The following is a 14626-nucleotide window of genomic DNA, read 5'->3' as shown; positions in this document are numbered from 1 at the left end:
CTGAGACCTGAAGGGGGGCACACCCTAGGAATGTTTGGAGGAAGAGCATTCCAGGCAGAGGGAACACCAAGTGCAAAGACCCTGAAGTGGGAATGAGCTTGGCGAGTATTCAAACAACTGAACGATAGATTCATCATTCCTTAGAAATGTGAGCTTCGCTAGGCAGGGGTTTCTGTTGTTTTGTTCACTGCTGCCTCCCTGGCGCCTAGAGTAGGGCCCGGCACACAGGTGGTGTTCAATAGATGTTTGCTGAATTCACCCTTTTGTTGCTTTGTTCCTTCACTCTTTCCGTAGTGGTGTGCTCTGCATTTATGTGGGGCCCTGGGAGGAGGTGTAGACAGCCGCGCAGAGACCCTGGAGAGCCAGGGAGGAAGCCAGAGCTTGTCAGCGGAGTTCAAGGGCATTGTGGGGGGCGGTGGGAACATGGCTTCCCTGCAGGGGTGAGCAAGTGTGAGGAAGCAAGGGTTCAAGCCACCAGGCGCTGCCCCACAGAGAGGAGGGGGTGCCAGGCATTGGGGGCCCATGTTCACCCTGTGGGACGCTTCCTGTTTTCTTGCCTCTCACAAAGAGGATGTTTAATTTTTTGCAAAGAAACTTGCTTCCTCCAGCAGGGCTGGGGGGGATTGGGGGACAGGAGCCAGGCTCTGAACTCCCCAGGCTCTTCCCGAAGTGGGGTGTCCGCCTGCAGCTCCCACCCAGCACCCCACTGAGTGTAAAGGTGTCCTCCCCTCAGCCTCCTGAAAAGGTCAAGGAGAGGGGAGCTGCCAGGCCGGCCCTGTGCCGGAGGGCATCTTACCACGTGAAGGAAAGACGGGGGTGGTCCAGGCGCAGGGGACCAGACAGTGACTCAAAAAGCCTTGCAGTCCAGGGGCTGCTTTGAGGGACGGAAGAGTTATCCGTGGGGAGCCTGCATGAAAGGAGAGATTAGAATCCAAACCCAGCTCAGTGGGGGGATGCCTTCACTGGCAGAGAAGAGTTCATTAATTCCTTTCACAAAGATGTTATTGAGCGATTACTGTATGTCAAGCATTGTTCTTAGTGCTTTACCTGTATTCATTCATTCAATCTTCCCCATGGCCCTGAGTTAGGCAGTAGTAAGCCCTGCGGGAAGCTGAAACAGTGAGGTTTCGAAACTTGCTCCTGGCCGCACAGCTCCTAAGTGGCAGAGCTGGGAAAGCTCGCGCTGTTAACTGCTTTGCTCCGTGGCTCCCTCCCTTGAAGACTGCTGAGTAGTGTTTTAATGAAAAGCAGAGGTCTGCTTAGAAGAACTGACAAGATCCTAAACTGACTTTTAATAGATTCGATAGGAATCCCAAATGTCCCACGAGGGTCTGCTTTAATGAACCAACAAAAGCCTTAAATGACCCTGAGAAAGGGCCCTACTTTGATGAACGAACAAAGCGTTCTTATCCCTGGCACGGCCTCAAGGCCTCGGTCAAGCTTAAAGACATCTGTTCCTTCTAAAGCAGGCTGCCTCTGCAGCCAGATTTCACTTTCCCTTTGTTTTTCCTCCTACCAGCATATGTGGAACACCTGCTATTTCCAATGCCCTGAAACTTAGCTGAGCTATGGGGTGCAGAGCTGGATGAAGGTTTGCCCCTCCCCTAGAAGAGTTCACTCGGCAGAAATAAAAATAATGATGATAATATGACACTTGATAAGTAGCATTCATTGACCTCCAGCTGTGTGCCCAGGTGGCCTTGTGCTGGGCAACGCGGGAGGGCAGGGCTGGCCCTTGGAGGGGAAGACAATGATCAGAGGAAGCTGCTGCTGGGAGGTGGTGGGTGAGGGCATCTGTTTTTTGTTGAAGTTTCACTAGTTCTTTGGATGGGACACTTCAAACTTTTCTTGAAATCTAGACACCTGCCTAGCCAGTCCCCGTCCCTCCGCCCCTTAGTCATTTGGGCCAAGGCCTCTGCTGACAGGTGTCTCTTTCCCTGGCTGGCCTGGAGCACAGATGTTTAATGGCTCTCAGGGGGGAAGAGGAGAGAGATGAGAGATCACGGAGTAGGCCGGGATAGACGGGGGAGTGGTGTGTGTGCGTGTGCGTGTGTGTGTGTGTGCTCCCGTCGGCTTGCGCCCGCGCGCCTGTGTATGAATACCCTGAGGGTATCTCAGCTACCTGTACATGTTCCCAGCAACAAACACACGTATGTGAGTTCCACGTGTGTCTTACTATGTTACTTGCCTGGTTGTGTCTTATGTCTGTCGCTGCCTATCCAACTCGTGTGTTTCCTTTTTGACAACTGTGTGTTGGTCCCATCTGCTTGCACAATTCATCTACATGGGGCTGTGTGTGTGTGTTCCCTGGGTGCTTATGTGTCTCCTTTGTAATGCTCGTGGGTGAGAAGTGTGTTAATCTGTCTCTCCTCTGTGTGTGTGTCTCCGATGTCTGTGTGTCTTTCTTCTCTGGCACCATGTTTGCATCTCTCCTTGGTGAGTGGCTATAGGTGTGTGCTCCCTAAGGGCATTTCTTTTGGTGGCAGTGTATGTTCCCTTGTTTCCTCTTCATGCAGCTTTAGGTGTATTTTCTGCATTTCGTCTTTGTAATGATAGTAAGTGTACTCTCTGCATCCCTGTTTTTCCAGTTTGTGCGCCTATATATGCTTTCCCTGTGCATGTCTTCCCTGACTTGATTTGTGTGAATAGCTGTGTATACACGGCTGTGTGCACCTGTCTGCTTGAATGCAGTTGTGCATGTGTCTGTAACTGCGGCTTCTCTGTCTGTACAATCGTGTCTGCCTGCGGGTGCCTCTCTCTCTGTGACCAGAGCTGTATGTGGTCACAAGTTCATACACAAATTCACATGCACAGAGGTATCATGATAGAGGCTGAACCTGGACGTTGGCCTCCAGGGCCATCTGAACCTGGAATCGTGTGTGTGGGAGATGCTGGGCCTGTGTATGATGTTGTCGGCTCTGTGGAATCATATTTGTCTGTGTGCTCTGGCTCTGTGTGTGGCTGTGAGTCTGTGTGTGATTTGCCTGTTGGTTCTCTTTGGTGTGGCTGTGAGTCCGTGGGTGATGATGTCTGTGAGTCTGTAGTGGCTGTAAAGCAGTGTGAGCCTATCCTTGCATCCGTCTGTGATCTCTGTGTGCGGCTCAGTGGGTGATGATACTTATAAGACTAAGTCACCCTGTGTGGCTATACGTGGCTGTCCCATGGCCTGGGCTCTCCGTGTGCCGTCTGCGCGTGTTCGTATTGGTCAGCCTGTATTCTCTGTGTGTGGCTGGGAGTCTGCATGCGAGTTTGTACCTCTGTGGGTGATGGCGAGCCCGCCTCCATCTCTAAGCCCCTGGATGGGGCTGCGATCTCTGAGCGTGCGGGAGTCTCTCTCCTGCTGTGCGGAAGTGAACGCCCCATCCCACCCTCCTCCCACTGCGAGTGGGGTGGGAGCCTCCAGGCTAGCTTTGAAGTCCCAGCCAGCCCCTGGCCTTTCCGGGAATTCTGTGCTCCCTGTGGGGGGCGGGCAGGTGGGTGGAGGGGCCGGGACAGAGGCCTCTTGTCCACCTGGGCCTCAAACAGCCCAGTTGAGTTGGGCCTGGACCCCATGTCCACCCCGCCTGACTTCCTGCAGGAGACGCAGACATGCCTGTCACATGCCCGAATGGAGTCAACTGACAGACCCCTATTTAAGAGAGACAGGCAGACAGACAGTGGGGCTCCTCCGTTAGGGTGTGGACAGGCTCCACCCAGTGCCTAGGCTGGGGTCCAGGACTTCAGGGTGTGCCTAGTTTGCAGACAGTGTGTATCCACACTCCCCGCCCAACTACAAGTGCCCTCCCTGCCTCCCTCTGGGGACCCCCCCCCAAGATCTAGGGTCCTCTCTCGGCTGGGCTGTCTGTCTGAGGTCAGCCTCTGGTGGCCTGGCCGTGCCTCTCCCTGCACCTGTCCCACTGCTGTCCCCAGGTCTGTCTGCTCCTCTGCCTGAATCTGACTTTCTCTGCCTGTTGCCACCTGCCCCTCCGTGTGTCTCTCTGCCTCAGCCACTTGCTCTGTCCCTTTGAACCAGTGTGTCTGTTCCTAACCTCTGTTTGGGGATGTGTCTGGCGGTGTCCACCTGTCCATCTGCATTCATCCAGGAGCTTGCGAGAGTCTCTCCTTGCCCACCGTTTCTGAGTCTCTTTCTTCGCTGACTGCCCCTCTGCCTGTCTACCACTCCCTCACACTCTGTCTTTCTGTCCCCTCCTGTTGTCTGTCCTTGTGCTGTTTCTTCTGCCTGCCTGTCTCTATTTGGGATTGTTTCTCTTCCTATCTCTGTCTCTCCTCCTGCCATCCATCCCATCCCACTGTATGTCTGACCCCTGAGTCAGTTCTGTCTGTCTGTCCCTCTCTCTAGGAGTGGATCTACTCCCTTGATCTTTCAGCCCATCTCCCTCACCTCCCCCGAAACCTCTGTTTCCCTCCATGTGGGTTCAGATGAAGGGAGGCACACCCCCGCCACGACTTCCCCCTGCCCAGAACCAGAAGAGGGAAACTGAATTAAAGTTAAAACTTTACAGGAAAAAAAATCCGCCTGCCAGATGGGGCCCGGGCAGTGCTGATTAGCCGCCGAGCAAGCCCGGCGGAGTTGATTGGTCAGAGGGCAGGCGAAGGCAGGGTCTGGCTGAGCGGGAGCCCTGCCGCCCGGCGGGGTCCCAGAGCCCTAGTTCTGAGTTGCTGCCGCTTCAAGAGCTGAGAGGAGCAGGGAGGTGAGGAGGGGGTGCTGGCCATCGAGGGGGGCTCCTGAGTCCCCGAGGCACGAATGGGGGTCCTGGGAGAGGGCTCAGGGGTTCCCTGGAGGCATTTTTAGCACTAGTACAGAATTGAATGGGAGGGGGAATCCTTTTGGTACCCTGATCCCAGGAAATGAATTCAGGAGTGGGTGGGAGGCTCCAGAGGGTGCTCATGGCTGACGATGGGGCTCCTTGAGAGCCTTCCCTGACCCAGGAAGGGGATTCAGGGCTTGGGTAGGGGGTTTCCTGGAGGGAGTTTTAGTCATGATGGGGACCTTGAATGGGGGTTTCTGAGATACGGCATTCCCAGGAAGTGAGTTCAGGGCTGGGGGCTTCTTCAGAGACACTCCATCCAGAAGAGGGAGGCTCCAGGCTTGCGTGGGGATTGCAGAGACACCCCACCCCAGGAAACACATCAGGCCCTGGGAGGGGGCTTTTGATGATTGTCTCAGAGACAGCTTCTCTTCAGGAGGGGAAATTAGGGCTTGGCCATGTTCCTGAGACACCCCAAGCCCAGAAAGGATCTCAAGTCTGGAAGTGTCTCTAAAGTGACTTCTACTGGAATAGGAGTGTTTAAGACTTGACAAGGGTCCCAGAAAATACCTCTCTAGTCCCTAGAAGGGGGATTAAATGAGGGTCCCTGGGTCACTTCTATCCCTGGAGGGGGGTTCAGTTTGGAGAATTGCTTTTGGCCTCTAGTGAGAATATTCAGAGTTGTGGCAGAGAGCAGTTTGCCGCGTCCAGGGGGTGGGGGGCTGGGGTCGCTGAGCCCGCCTCCCATCCTCAGCCCCTCCAACAGGTTGCATCAGCTCTGGGCTCAGGCTGGCGGCCCAGGCGGGGAGGAGGGGGGTAGGGGGCGTTAGGAGGGGTGGGGCAGTCAGGCGGACACGTGTCCCTGTAAGGAGTGAGAGGCATGACCACGCGGTGAGGGTGGAGGGAAGAGGGGGGTGCGCGGGGGACCGGGGAAGGGAAGAGACAGACAGCAAGAGAGAGTGAGTCTGGGGTCTGGGAGGAGAGGCTATCCCAGCTCCAAATGGCCATCTCATCTGCTGAGGGGTCGGTATCTCTCTCTTTCTGTCTCTGTCTCTACCCCTCTATCTCTTGCTGCCCTCTTTTTCTCCATGTCTCAGTGAGTAACTGTTGGCGTCTCTCCCCTGAGTCCCTCTCTCTCTCTCTCTCATCTCTTTCTTTGTCGGCCTCTCCCTCTTGTCTCCAATTATCTCCACTTATCTCCCTGTCTCTCTAATCCCTCTGTTCCTGTTCCCCTCACCTCATCTTTGTGTCTCTGTTTCTATATCTGTCTGTCCGTCGCTATCGGACCCCCCCGACCCCCTTCATCTAGTTCTCCCCACTTTGTAAGTCCCCCTGCTCCATCTCTGAGCCCCCCACCCCATTTCTCTGCCCACAGGATGGAACTGCAGGATCCAAAGATGAACGGAGCCCTCCCTGGGGGTGCTGTGGAGTGAGTCGGGGACCCAAGGGGTTGAGGTCAGGGATCAGAATTACCTTCTCATCAGCCTCAATTTCCCTGCCTATTCTAGCTACAGGCAGGAGCACGAGGGCTTCCTGCCCAGCCATAGTCCTTCTCCTGGGAGGAAGCCAGCCCAGTTCATGGATGTGAGTGACCCCACAGGATCTGTCCCAGCTGCACCTTGCCCAGCTCAGCCCCTCCCCTACTGCTCCCTCTTCCCGGTTATTCCCTTCAGCTGTTTTGCCTCTGGTCGCTGCCCCACCCTTCCCTGTTCCTCTCCACTTCCAGCTGCTCCCCTCTAAAATCTCACCTAGCCTTTCCCTTCCCAGCTCTCCTCGTCTTCAAATCTTTTTCCTTCCTCTGATGGCCCTTCCTGGGCTTCTCCTCTGCCCCAGTCACTTCTTCCCTAGTCTTTCCCAGGCCCCGGCACTGGTCTCCTTCCCTGGTCCCCCTCCCCATGTGTGCCCGGGCCTTGCCCCTTACCCGCAGTTCGAGGGGAAGACATCGTTTGGAATGTCAGTGTTCAACCTCAGCAACGCCATCATGGGCAGCGGCATCCTGGGGCTGGCCTATGCCATGGCCCACACAGGGGTCCTCTTCTTCTTGTGAGTCCTAGGCAGTCTGGGGTGGGGGAGGGGTGTGGTGGGCAGGCGGGAGGCCTGGGGGCCAAGTCCAAGCAGTGCCATCTGCCACAGGGCCCTGCTGCTCTGCATCGCTCTTCTGTCTTCGTACTCCATCCATCTCCTGCTGACCTGTGCTGGTGTTGTAGGTGAGACCCAGAGCTCAGCCTAGACCTTGGACCCCAGATCCTGGATCCAGGACCCCAGACACCACGCTCAGCTCTCTGGGCTCCAGACCTCAGAGGGCACCCTGGCCCTCAGACCTCATCTGGGCTCCCAGATTCCCAGCTCCCAATCCGCAACCCTCAGCCCTCAGTCTGGCCATCAAACCAGACCCCCTACCCCAGACCACTCCACTCCACTTCTAGCCCCCACCCCTCAGTCTCCAGCACACGTATCCATGGAAGCCAGCCCCGCAACCCTGAGACTGCCGGTCCTCAGCCCCCAGCTCTCAGACTTCACTCCTGCCATGCCTCAGTCCATATCCTGCCCCAAGACCCCAACTACCCACATCCGGCCCCCAACCTTCTCCCTGGTCACAGATCCACCTACCAGAGTCCAACCCCAACTGCTTAGCCCTCACCTCCAGCTCCCAGCAATGAGGCCCAATTAGCCCAAGCCCCAGCTCCCCAGCTCCCAGACTCTCTGGCCTCCAACTCACCCCTGGCCTGGCCTCCTCGACCCACAACCTGTTCCTTTCTGGTCCCCTCCCCTCCAGGCATCCGAGCCTATGAACAGCTGGGACAGAGGGCGCTGGGGCCTGTGGGGAAGGTAGTGGTGGCCGCGGTCATCTGTCTGCACAATGTTGGGGGTGAGGACTCTGGGAGGTGGGGGTCAGCTTGTGGGAAGAGGGTGGGCTGAGGTGGGCTTCCCCAGGCTGGGGTGGGAGGGAGATGAGAGGGATCCTTCTGCTTACACCTCCCCCCACCTGCACCAGCCATGTCCAGTTACCTGTTCATCATCAAATCCGAACTCCCCCTGGTTATCGGCACTTTCCTGGACATGGACCCTGAGGGGTGAGTGTGCAACACCCCTTGGCTCTGGCCCACAGACCACTGATTCTGCCCGTGAGGTCTGGCTACTAGCTTCAACTGTGTGTCCAGCTGACCCCCAGGTCTTCCATTTTGAGACATTTGGGCAGGCCAGTTTGTTCAGACTGCGATTCCTGTGTGTTGTGATGCCAGTAGTATGTGTGACTCTTGCTCTGGCTGTAGGAGTCCAATAAGACCATGTGTTGATTTTTGTGACTGTTCTGGCTGACTCTGTGTGTGCAGTGTACTCTGATGTTGACCGTGTGGCTGTACCTATCCAGTTGACCTAAACTCTGTCCGTGGGTTTGATTCTGTGACTCTTATACTGGCAGGTTCTCTGGCCATCTGTATGCTAGCTGACTACAGCTGTGTCCTGTATACTGTGGCTCCAACCATGTGTGTTTGACATTTGCTTACTCTGACTTTCTCTGTCCAGTGGATTCTGTTTGATTCTGGGTCCATTAGGCTGACTGAATCTGTCTAGCTATAAGTGTATGGTCACTGACTCCAAGAGAGTATGTGCACGTGTGTGTGCAGTGTACCGTGGTGCCAGCTAAGTATATGTGATTTGTGTTTAACTTTCTGTGTTTAACTTGGTGACCATCGTTCTGGCAAATTCTTTCTGGCTGTTTGTGTGTGATCCTCAACTACAACTGTATATGCCTTCTGTATTATGGTTCTAGCCATGTATGTTTGCCTGTTGTTCTGAGTATGTATCCAGCTGACTGTGTGTTTAATTCTGTATCCATCTGCTGGCTGAATCTTTTCAATTGTTTGTATATGATAGCTGATTCTGTGTATCCTGTTAGATCTTTGGTTTGATCCTGAAACCATCCAGGTAGCTGACAGTCTACGTGACTAGGTGTGTCTAACTATTATAATTAGCTCCCACTGTATATATGACCAATGGTGCTTTGTTAGTTTAGGTCTGTGTAACTGTGTGTCTAAGGTAGAAAGAGAATGTGTGAATACCTGGAGCATAGTAAGCACTTAATAAAATTCTTTTGAATAAATGAGCAGTTGTTCAGCCAATTCTGTATTAACAGACTATCTTGCCTGGGCACCTCCCTCCAATCTCTGTACAGATCCTGCTCTTTCTTTGAGCTTGGTTCCAATTGAGTGGTCAGCTGGCTGATTCTGTCTCTATTTCCATCTTTGACTGTGTGGCCAAATCGGCCCAGCCACTTTCAGGTGCTCAACAAACCTTGAGTTGTTCAAACAACCACACATGTGTGTTTCTGACTTTTTGTCTGACTCTGCATTGTTGCCTGCCTACCAGATCATCAGACTGGTGTTCTACCTATCAGACATACCAGGGTCATGACTCTCTCTGTGTCTGGTACCTTGTGTTGGACTATGTGAGTCTGGCTGATGTGGGGTATTGTTTGCTCATCTGCTTGTATGTCCATCTGAGGTCTGATGGCACACTTTTGTCCAGCTGTGTGTGTGTTTCCAGCTATATCCCTCTGACTGTGTGTGACTGACAGTCCGATAATCCGTCTGGCTGTTTCCGTCAATCATTTTGTGCCATTTGTCTCTGTAACCACCTGGATGACTTCTCATAGCTGAAGGGTCAGCCCATCTCTCCTGACTGCATGCAGAAACCTCTCTGTCCAGCTGTCTTTTATGAGCGTCTGCCTGACAGTTTTCTTTGATAGGCAGCTAGTCACTATGTTTACCTGTCTCCTTAGGGACTGGTTCTTGAAGGGAAACCTCCTCATCATCATTGTCAGTGTGTTAATCATCCTGCCACTGGCCCTCATGAGACACTTGGGTAAGAGGCTTCCTGCGTTGGTCATTGGATGGTGGAATTAGAGAAGGGGAGCCAGATTCAAAGAATCTCCACTTTCAAGGGCTATGGAATACCAGAGGAGAGCTTGTTTGGTGTGGGGTTTTAACAGATGAATAAGAGTTTGCTAAGTGTGTGTGTGTCGGGGGGGGGAGTGGTCCAGGTAGAAGTAGAAGTTTGTGCAAAGTGTGGCAAAATTGGGGTGAGGGGGCCTTGAAGGCCAGCCTGGGGGGTTGATATTTGCTCTGGGGGAATCCCTTGATTTCTGAGGCTCCGTATATTGCCCCTTGCAGGCTACCTGGGGTATACCAGTGGTCTCTCTCTGACCTGTATGCTATTTTTCCTCATTTCGGTGAGTCTGAGGGAGAAGGACATGAAAAAGTGTGGAGGGAGTTTGGGGCATTGGGACATAGCCTTCCCCATGACCTCACTTCCACACCCTCCCTCCCCCAGGTCGTCTATAAGAAGTTCCAGCTTGGCTGTGCTATAGGCCACAATGAGACAGCAGTGGAGAGGAAGAGCCCCCCAAGCCTCAACACAAGCTGTGAGGCCCAGATGTTCACAGCTGACTCACAGGTTGGTGTGCAGGCATATGTCTATGCCTTGCACCGCACTCAGGTCCTCTGGTTCTGTCACACAGTGCACTCTGCTCAGAGTGGAGCCAGGTATCAGACACTGGGGGCTTCCATGTGTCTGATATGGAGGGCAGTGGTGGGGCTGGGGGGATGGGGAGGAGAGGATTGAACCCTGCAGGCTCTAATCTCTTGTACTTGGGCCACTCCCCCAGATGTTCTACACAGTGCCCATTATGGCTTTTGCTTTTGTCTGCCACCCTGAGGTGCTGCCCATCTACACAGAACTCTGCCGGTGAGTGGGCAGGCAAGTGGGCATGCGTGATGGGGCAGCAGGTGGGGTGATAGTCATAATGTCTGATAAGCCCTACAACAGTCCTTGTGCTGTAGCTTGATTGTGGCTAGATTGTGCCAAGGGAGGTGTTTGAGGTGGCCAGGAGGCCTTGGGAAACGCAGGGCAGTGACTGTTTACTAATTGGGACTTTTAAGTATTCTACTCTTTTAACATCCAGTACAAGTATGAATGGACAAGTGGGGAGGCTGAGAAGATGAGATGGAGGGGTGGCATACGTGGATGGGATGCGGAGATGGGGATGGTCAGATGGAGAGGGATATGGATGGACAAAGGGAGGGCAGGGATGATATGATAGGGGGATGTATGGATGATCAGTCAGAGGGACAGCATGGATGATCAGAATGGAGAGGCTGTGACAGTCTAATGGAAGAGAGAGGCAGAGATGGGCGGAGAGATAGGCCAAGATGGTCATATGGGGTAAGATGGATGGACAGAGAAGGGAGGCGTGGCTAGTACAAGGGAGGCAGAGATGGGCATCCCAGTGTGTACTAGCTGAACATCAGCTCTGGGAGGAGGGGACTCTGGAGGATGGGGGCTGGTTTTGAGGGGCCTGGACCAAGTCCAGGGGTCTGGGCATGACAGTTCTATGACCTCTATACCTCAGGCCCTCCAAGCGCAGAATGCAGGCCGTGGCCAATGTGTCCATTGGGGCCATGTTCTGCATGTATGCACTCACAGCGACCTTTGGCTACCTGACCTTCTACAGTGAGTGGGGCTGGGGCCAGGGTTGGGTAGGGAGCTGGGGTGGGGACTGGGCAGACTGCTGGGCAGGAACCTGAGCACTTTCCCTCCATGCCCTCAGACCTATCAGTTTCAAAAGGGACTTTACGCATCACACATGGAGATTTTGTCACCGTCTGTGTGTGTGTGTGTGTGTGTGTGTGTGTGTGTGTGTGTGTGCGTGTGCACACGTATATGTTTCTGGGACACTGGTCCTGGTGCTCCAGTCACATCCCGTATCCCATGTTCCATGTCCCAGGCAGCGTGGAGGCTGAGATGCTGCACATGTACAGCCAGCAGGATCTGCTCATCCTCTGTGTGCGCCTAGCCGTGCTGCTTGCGGTGACTCTCACTGTGCCAGTTGTGCTGTTCCCTGTGCGTTGGGGGCGAGGGTGGGCCCATGGAGCAGAGGGACATGGATGGATGGGTAGGGGGCATAGACAGGAATGTTTGGATGGACAGTAGAGATGGGAGTGGATGGATGGATGGATAGAGGAGGTTGGGACGGACAGACAGGGAAGGCAGAGTTGTCAAATGGACAGAGAGGGCAAAAATAGACGGTCAGACACAAGGTGGACATAGATGGCAGAGCAGAAAGAATCAGGAGGACAGGGGCAGTCAGTTGGAGGGAGGAGGCACAGATGTCTGGCTAGACAGAAGAGGGAGGCAGGAATGGTCAGACAGGGAAGAGGCACAGATAGACATTCAGGATGGAGAAATAGGGACGGCCAGAAAAAGGGTGGAGGCAGGAGTAGTGAGGTGTAGGAGGGACAAGGCTCTCAGACGGAGAGGTGGGATGACTAGACAGAGGGGGGAGATATGGAGGTTGTCAGATGGAGAGAGAGGGACAGGGATCTCAGGGTGAAAGCACAAGTGGGTGGTCAGACAGGAGGAGGCAGAGATAGTTGGATAGAGGAGGAGGACAAGATTTCAGACAGTGAGTGGAGGAATAGATGGATGATCAGACAGAAGGAAGAGTCATGGGTTGTCAGACAGAAGGGAGGCAGGATGCTCATTCAGAAGGTGGAAACATAGAAGGATGGTCAGACAGGGTGGAGAGACAGTCAGGTGGAGGGGAAATCAGGGATCTCAGACTGAGGGCGGTGTTAAAGACAGATGACTACATGGAAGGGGAGGTAGTGCTTGAGCCCTGACCTGTGTCCTACCCTACTCTGGTCACAGATCCGCCGGGCTCTGCAGCAGCTGCTCTTCCCAAGCAAGGCCTTCAGCTGGCCACGCCATGTGGCCATAGCCCTGATCCTCCTTGTCTTGGTCAATGTCCTTGTCATCTGCGTGCCAACTATCCGGGATATCTTTGGGGTTATCGGTCAGTACCCCCAACCCCAGTCCCAGACCCCACCTAATATGGGCCTTGTACCCCAAACTTACATTGATTCTGTCCCTCCTGCTTGTCCTTCAGGGTCCACCTCAGCCCCCAGCCTCATTTTCATCCTTCCCAGCGTCTTCTACCTCCGCATTGTACCCTCTGAGGTGGAGCCCCTCTACTCCTGGCCCAAGATCCAGGTGAGCATTCCAGGGGAGGGCTGGGGAAAGAGGGAGCATTCTGAGGAGGGAGCACTCCAGGATGGCTAGAAGTTGAAGGAACATTTTCAAGAGGAGGCTTGGCGGGGAGGGGGGCAGATGGTCTGGAAGAATGAAGGAGACTGTCATAGGAAGGGCCTGAGCAGACAGAGCACAAGAAGGGTCTAAGAAGACAGGAAGCACTCAAAAGGGGGCTGGCTTAGAGGAAGCATTCTTCAGACAGATGGAAGGAGCACTCTCAGAAGAGGGTTGGAACGTTTTCAAGGAGGATGTGGGAGAGTACTCCCTGAAGGGTTCTAGGAAGATGGAAGGAGGATTCACAGGAAGGCACTGGTTTTAAGGAAGGAGAGGGAGCAGGAAAGGAGGGTCATGAATGAACGGGGCACTCTCTGGAGGGGGTGGAGGGCTTGAGGAACATCCTTTGGAGGAGCTTGGGTGTAGGTACCCAACCAGCTCCATCTTTTCTCCCTCACATCCACAGGCTCTGTGTTTTGGTATCCTGGGGGTCCTCTTCATGGCGATCAGTCTAGGTTTCATGTTTGCCAACTGGGCCACAGGCCAGAGCCATGTATCTGGACACTGACCAAGCCCTGCTCCACCTGGGCCCCCGTGTGCATGTGCCTGTGCACGTGGAGTAAGATGGGGCTGCTCTCCCGGGTCCCTCCTGCCTGGAGTGTGGAGGTGGCTGGTTCCCATCAACGTGGCTGTTTCCCATCAACATGGCTGTTGGAGGTAGGGGGCTACAGAGGCTGAAGAGTGGTCCTCTCCCTTCCTCCCCAGGGGATGCCGAGCTTGGATCATGGCCCTAACCCCAACTCCAGCCCCACGGGAGGAGGGGGAGGCCAGGTCCTTGGGGAGCCCCTGCCCAACCCAGTCTTTTCTGCCTCATCCTGGCAGAAGCTGTTTGTCAGGATCACCCTCGAGCTAAAGGGGAAGAATAAAGATGCTGAATTGCAACTCTGGCTTCAGTTTTTTGATCTCTTTCTAGGACTTCTTGGGGGACCTTTCCTAGGTTCACACAGGGGTAAATTGAGGCCCCAAGAGTAGGACTGCCAGCTCTCATCTGTTCACCCATATCTCCACAGTTCAGTAGCTCGCTACCCAACTCATAGATCTGTTCACTTGCTCACTCAGGAAATACCTCTTGAGAGCCTACTGGCTGCCAGGCACTGCTCTAGGTGCTGGGGATATAGCAATGTATCAAGCAGACAATAACCCCTGAAGGTGATGTTCTAACACAAGAAAGGGCAAACTATTGCCTGCAGGCAAAATTCAGCCCACTGCCTTCTTGTATGTCCCCCAAGCTAAGAATGGTTTGCACATTTCTAAATGATTGAAAAAAAATAAAAAGAAGAATAATTTGTGACCCTTGAAAATTAATATGAAATTAAATTTCAGTGTCTGCAAATAAAGTTTTATTAAAACACAGTCACGCTCATTCATTTACACATTGTTGATGGTTCTTTAGTGCTACAGCAGCAGAACTGAGGAGTTGCAACAGAGACCATAGGGCTCACAAAGCCCAACCTATTTATTATCTGGCCCTTTTCAGGAAAAAATTGCTGATCTCTGATCTAGTAGGAGAGAGGAAAACAGATAATCATTCCTGATAAAGATAAGCACTATGAGGAAAATGGGTGATGACTGTGATGCCGGGGGCGGTGGCGGGGGGTGGGGGCAGTCAGGGAGACCTCACTGAGGAAAGGACAAGAAGCTGGGTCCTCGATTGGCTAGAAGGAGCAAGTCCCATGGTTATTTAGACAAAGTTCCAGACAGAGGCAGCAGCAAGTGCAGAGGGCCTGAGGTAGGAG

The 14626-nt window shown here is 53.8% G+C and overlaps 1 protein-coding gene across 5 annotated transcripts; it reads left to right on the top strand.

Moving 5' to 3' along the window:
• Window positions 1-4562: 4562 nt before the first annotated feature.
• Window positions 4563-13772, top strand: SLC38A5 (solute carrier family 38 member 5). 5 transcript variants are annotated; one of them, XM_082378306.1, is made up of 16 exons: window positions 4563-4691; window positions 6124-6177; window positions 6257-6332; window positions 6607-6791; window positions 6882-6955; window positions 7525-7617; window positions 7744-7822; window positions 9529-9611; window positions 9920-9978; window positions 10080-10202; window positions 10414-10493; window positions 11158-11258; window positions 11533-11648; window positions 12456-12600; window positions 12694-12797; window positions 13297-13772. In XM_082378306.1, the coding sequence occupies exons 2-16, from the start codon at window positions 6125-6127 to the stop codon at window positions 13396-13398; spliced, it is 1473 nt and encodes a 490-aa protein (XP_082234432.1). In that variant the 5' UTR covers window positions 4563-4691; window position 6124; the 3' UTR covers window positions 13399-13772. The 5 variants fall into 5 exon arrangements, with proteins under 5 accessions (XP_082234432.1, XP_082234435.1, XP_082234434.1 ...); XM_082378309.1 differs by having other exon boundaries at window positions 4568-4691; window positions 6676-6791; XM_082378308.1 differs by lacking the exon at window positions 4563-4691 and adding an exon at window positions 5582-5771 and having other exon boundaries at window positions 6676-6791.
• Window positions 13773-14626: the final 854 nt, after the last annotated feature.

The sequence above is a fragment of the Balaenoptera borealis genome (assembly GCF_965194805.1).
Source record: "Balaenoptera borealis genome assembly, chromosome: X".
Lineage (NCBI taxonomy): Eukaryota > Metazoa > Chordata > Mammalia > Artiodactyla > Balaenopteridae > Balaenoptera > Balaenoptera borealis.
The sequence above is the reverse complement of the archived record's forward strand: the minus strand, read 5'-3'. Positions and strand labels throughout refer to the sequence as shown.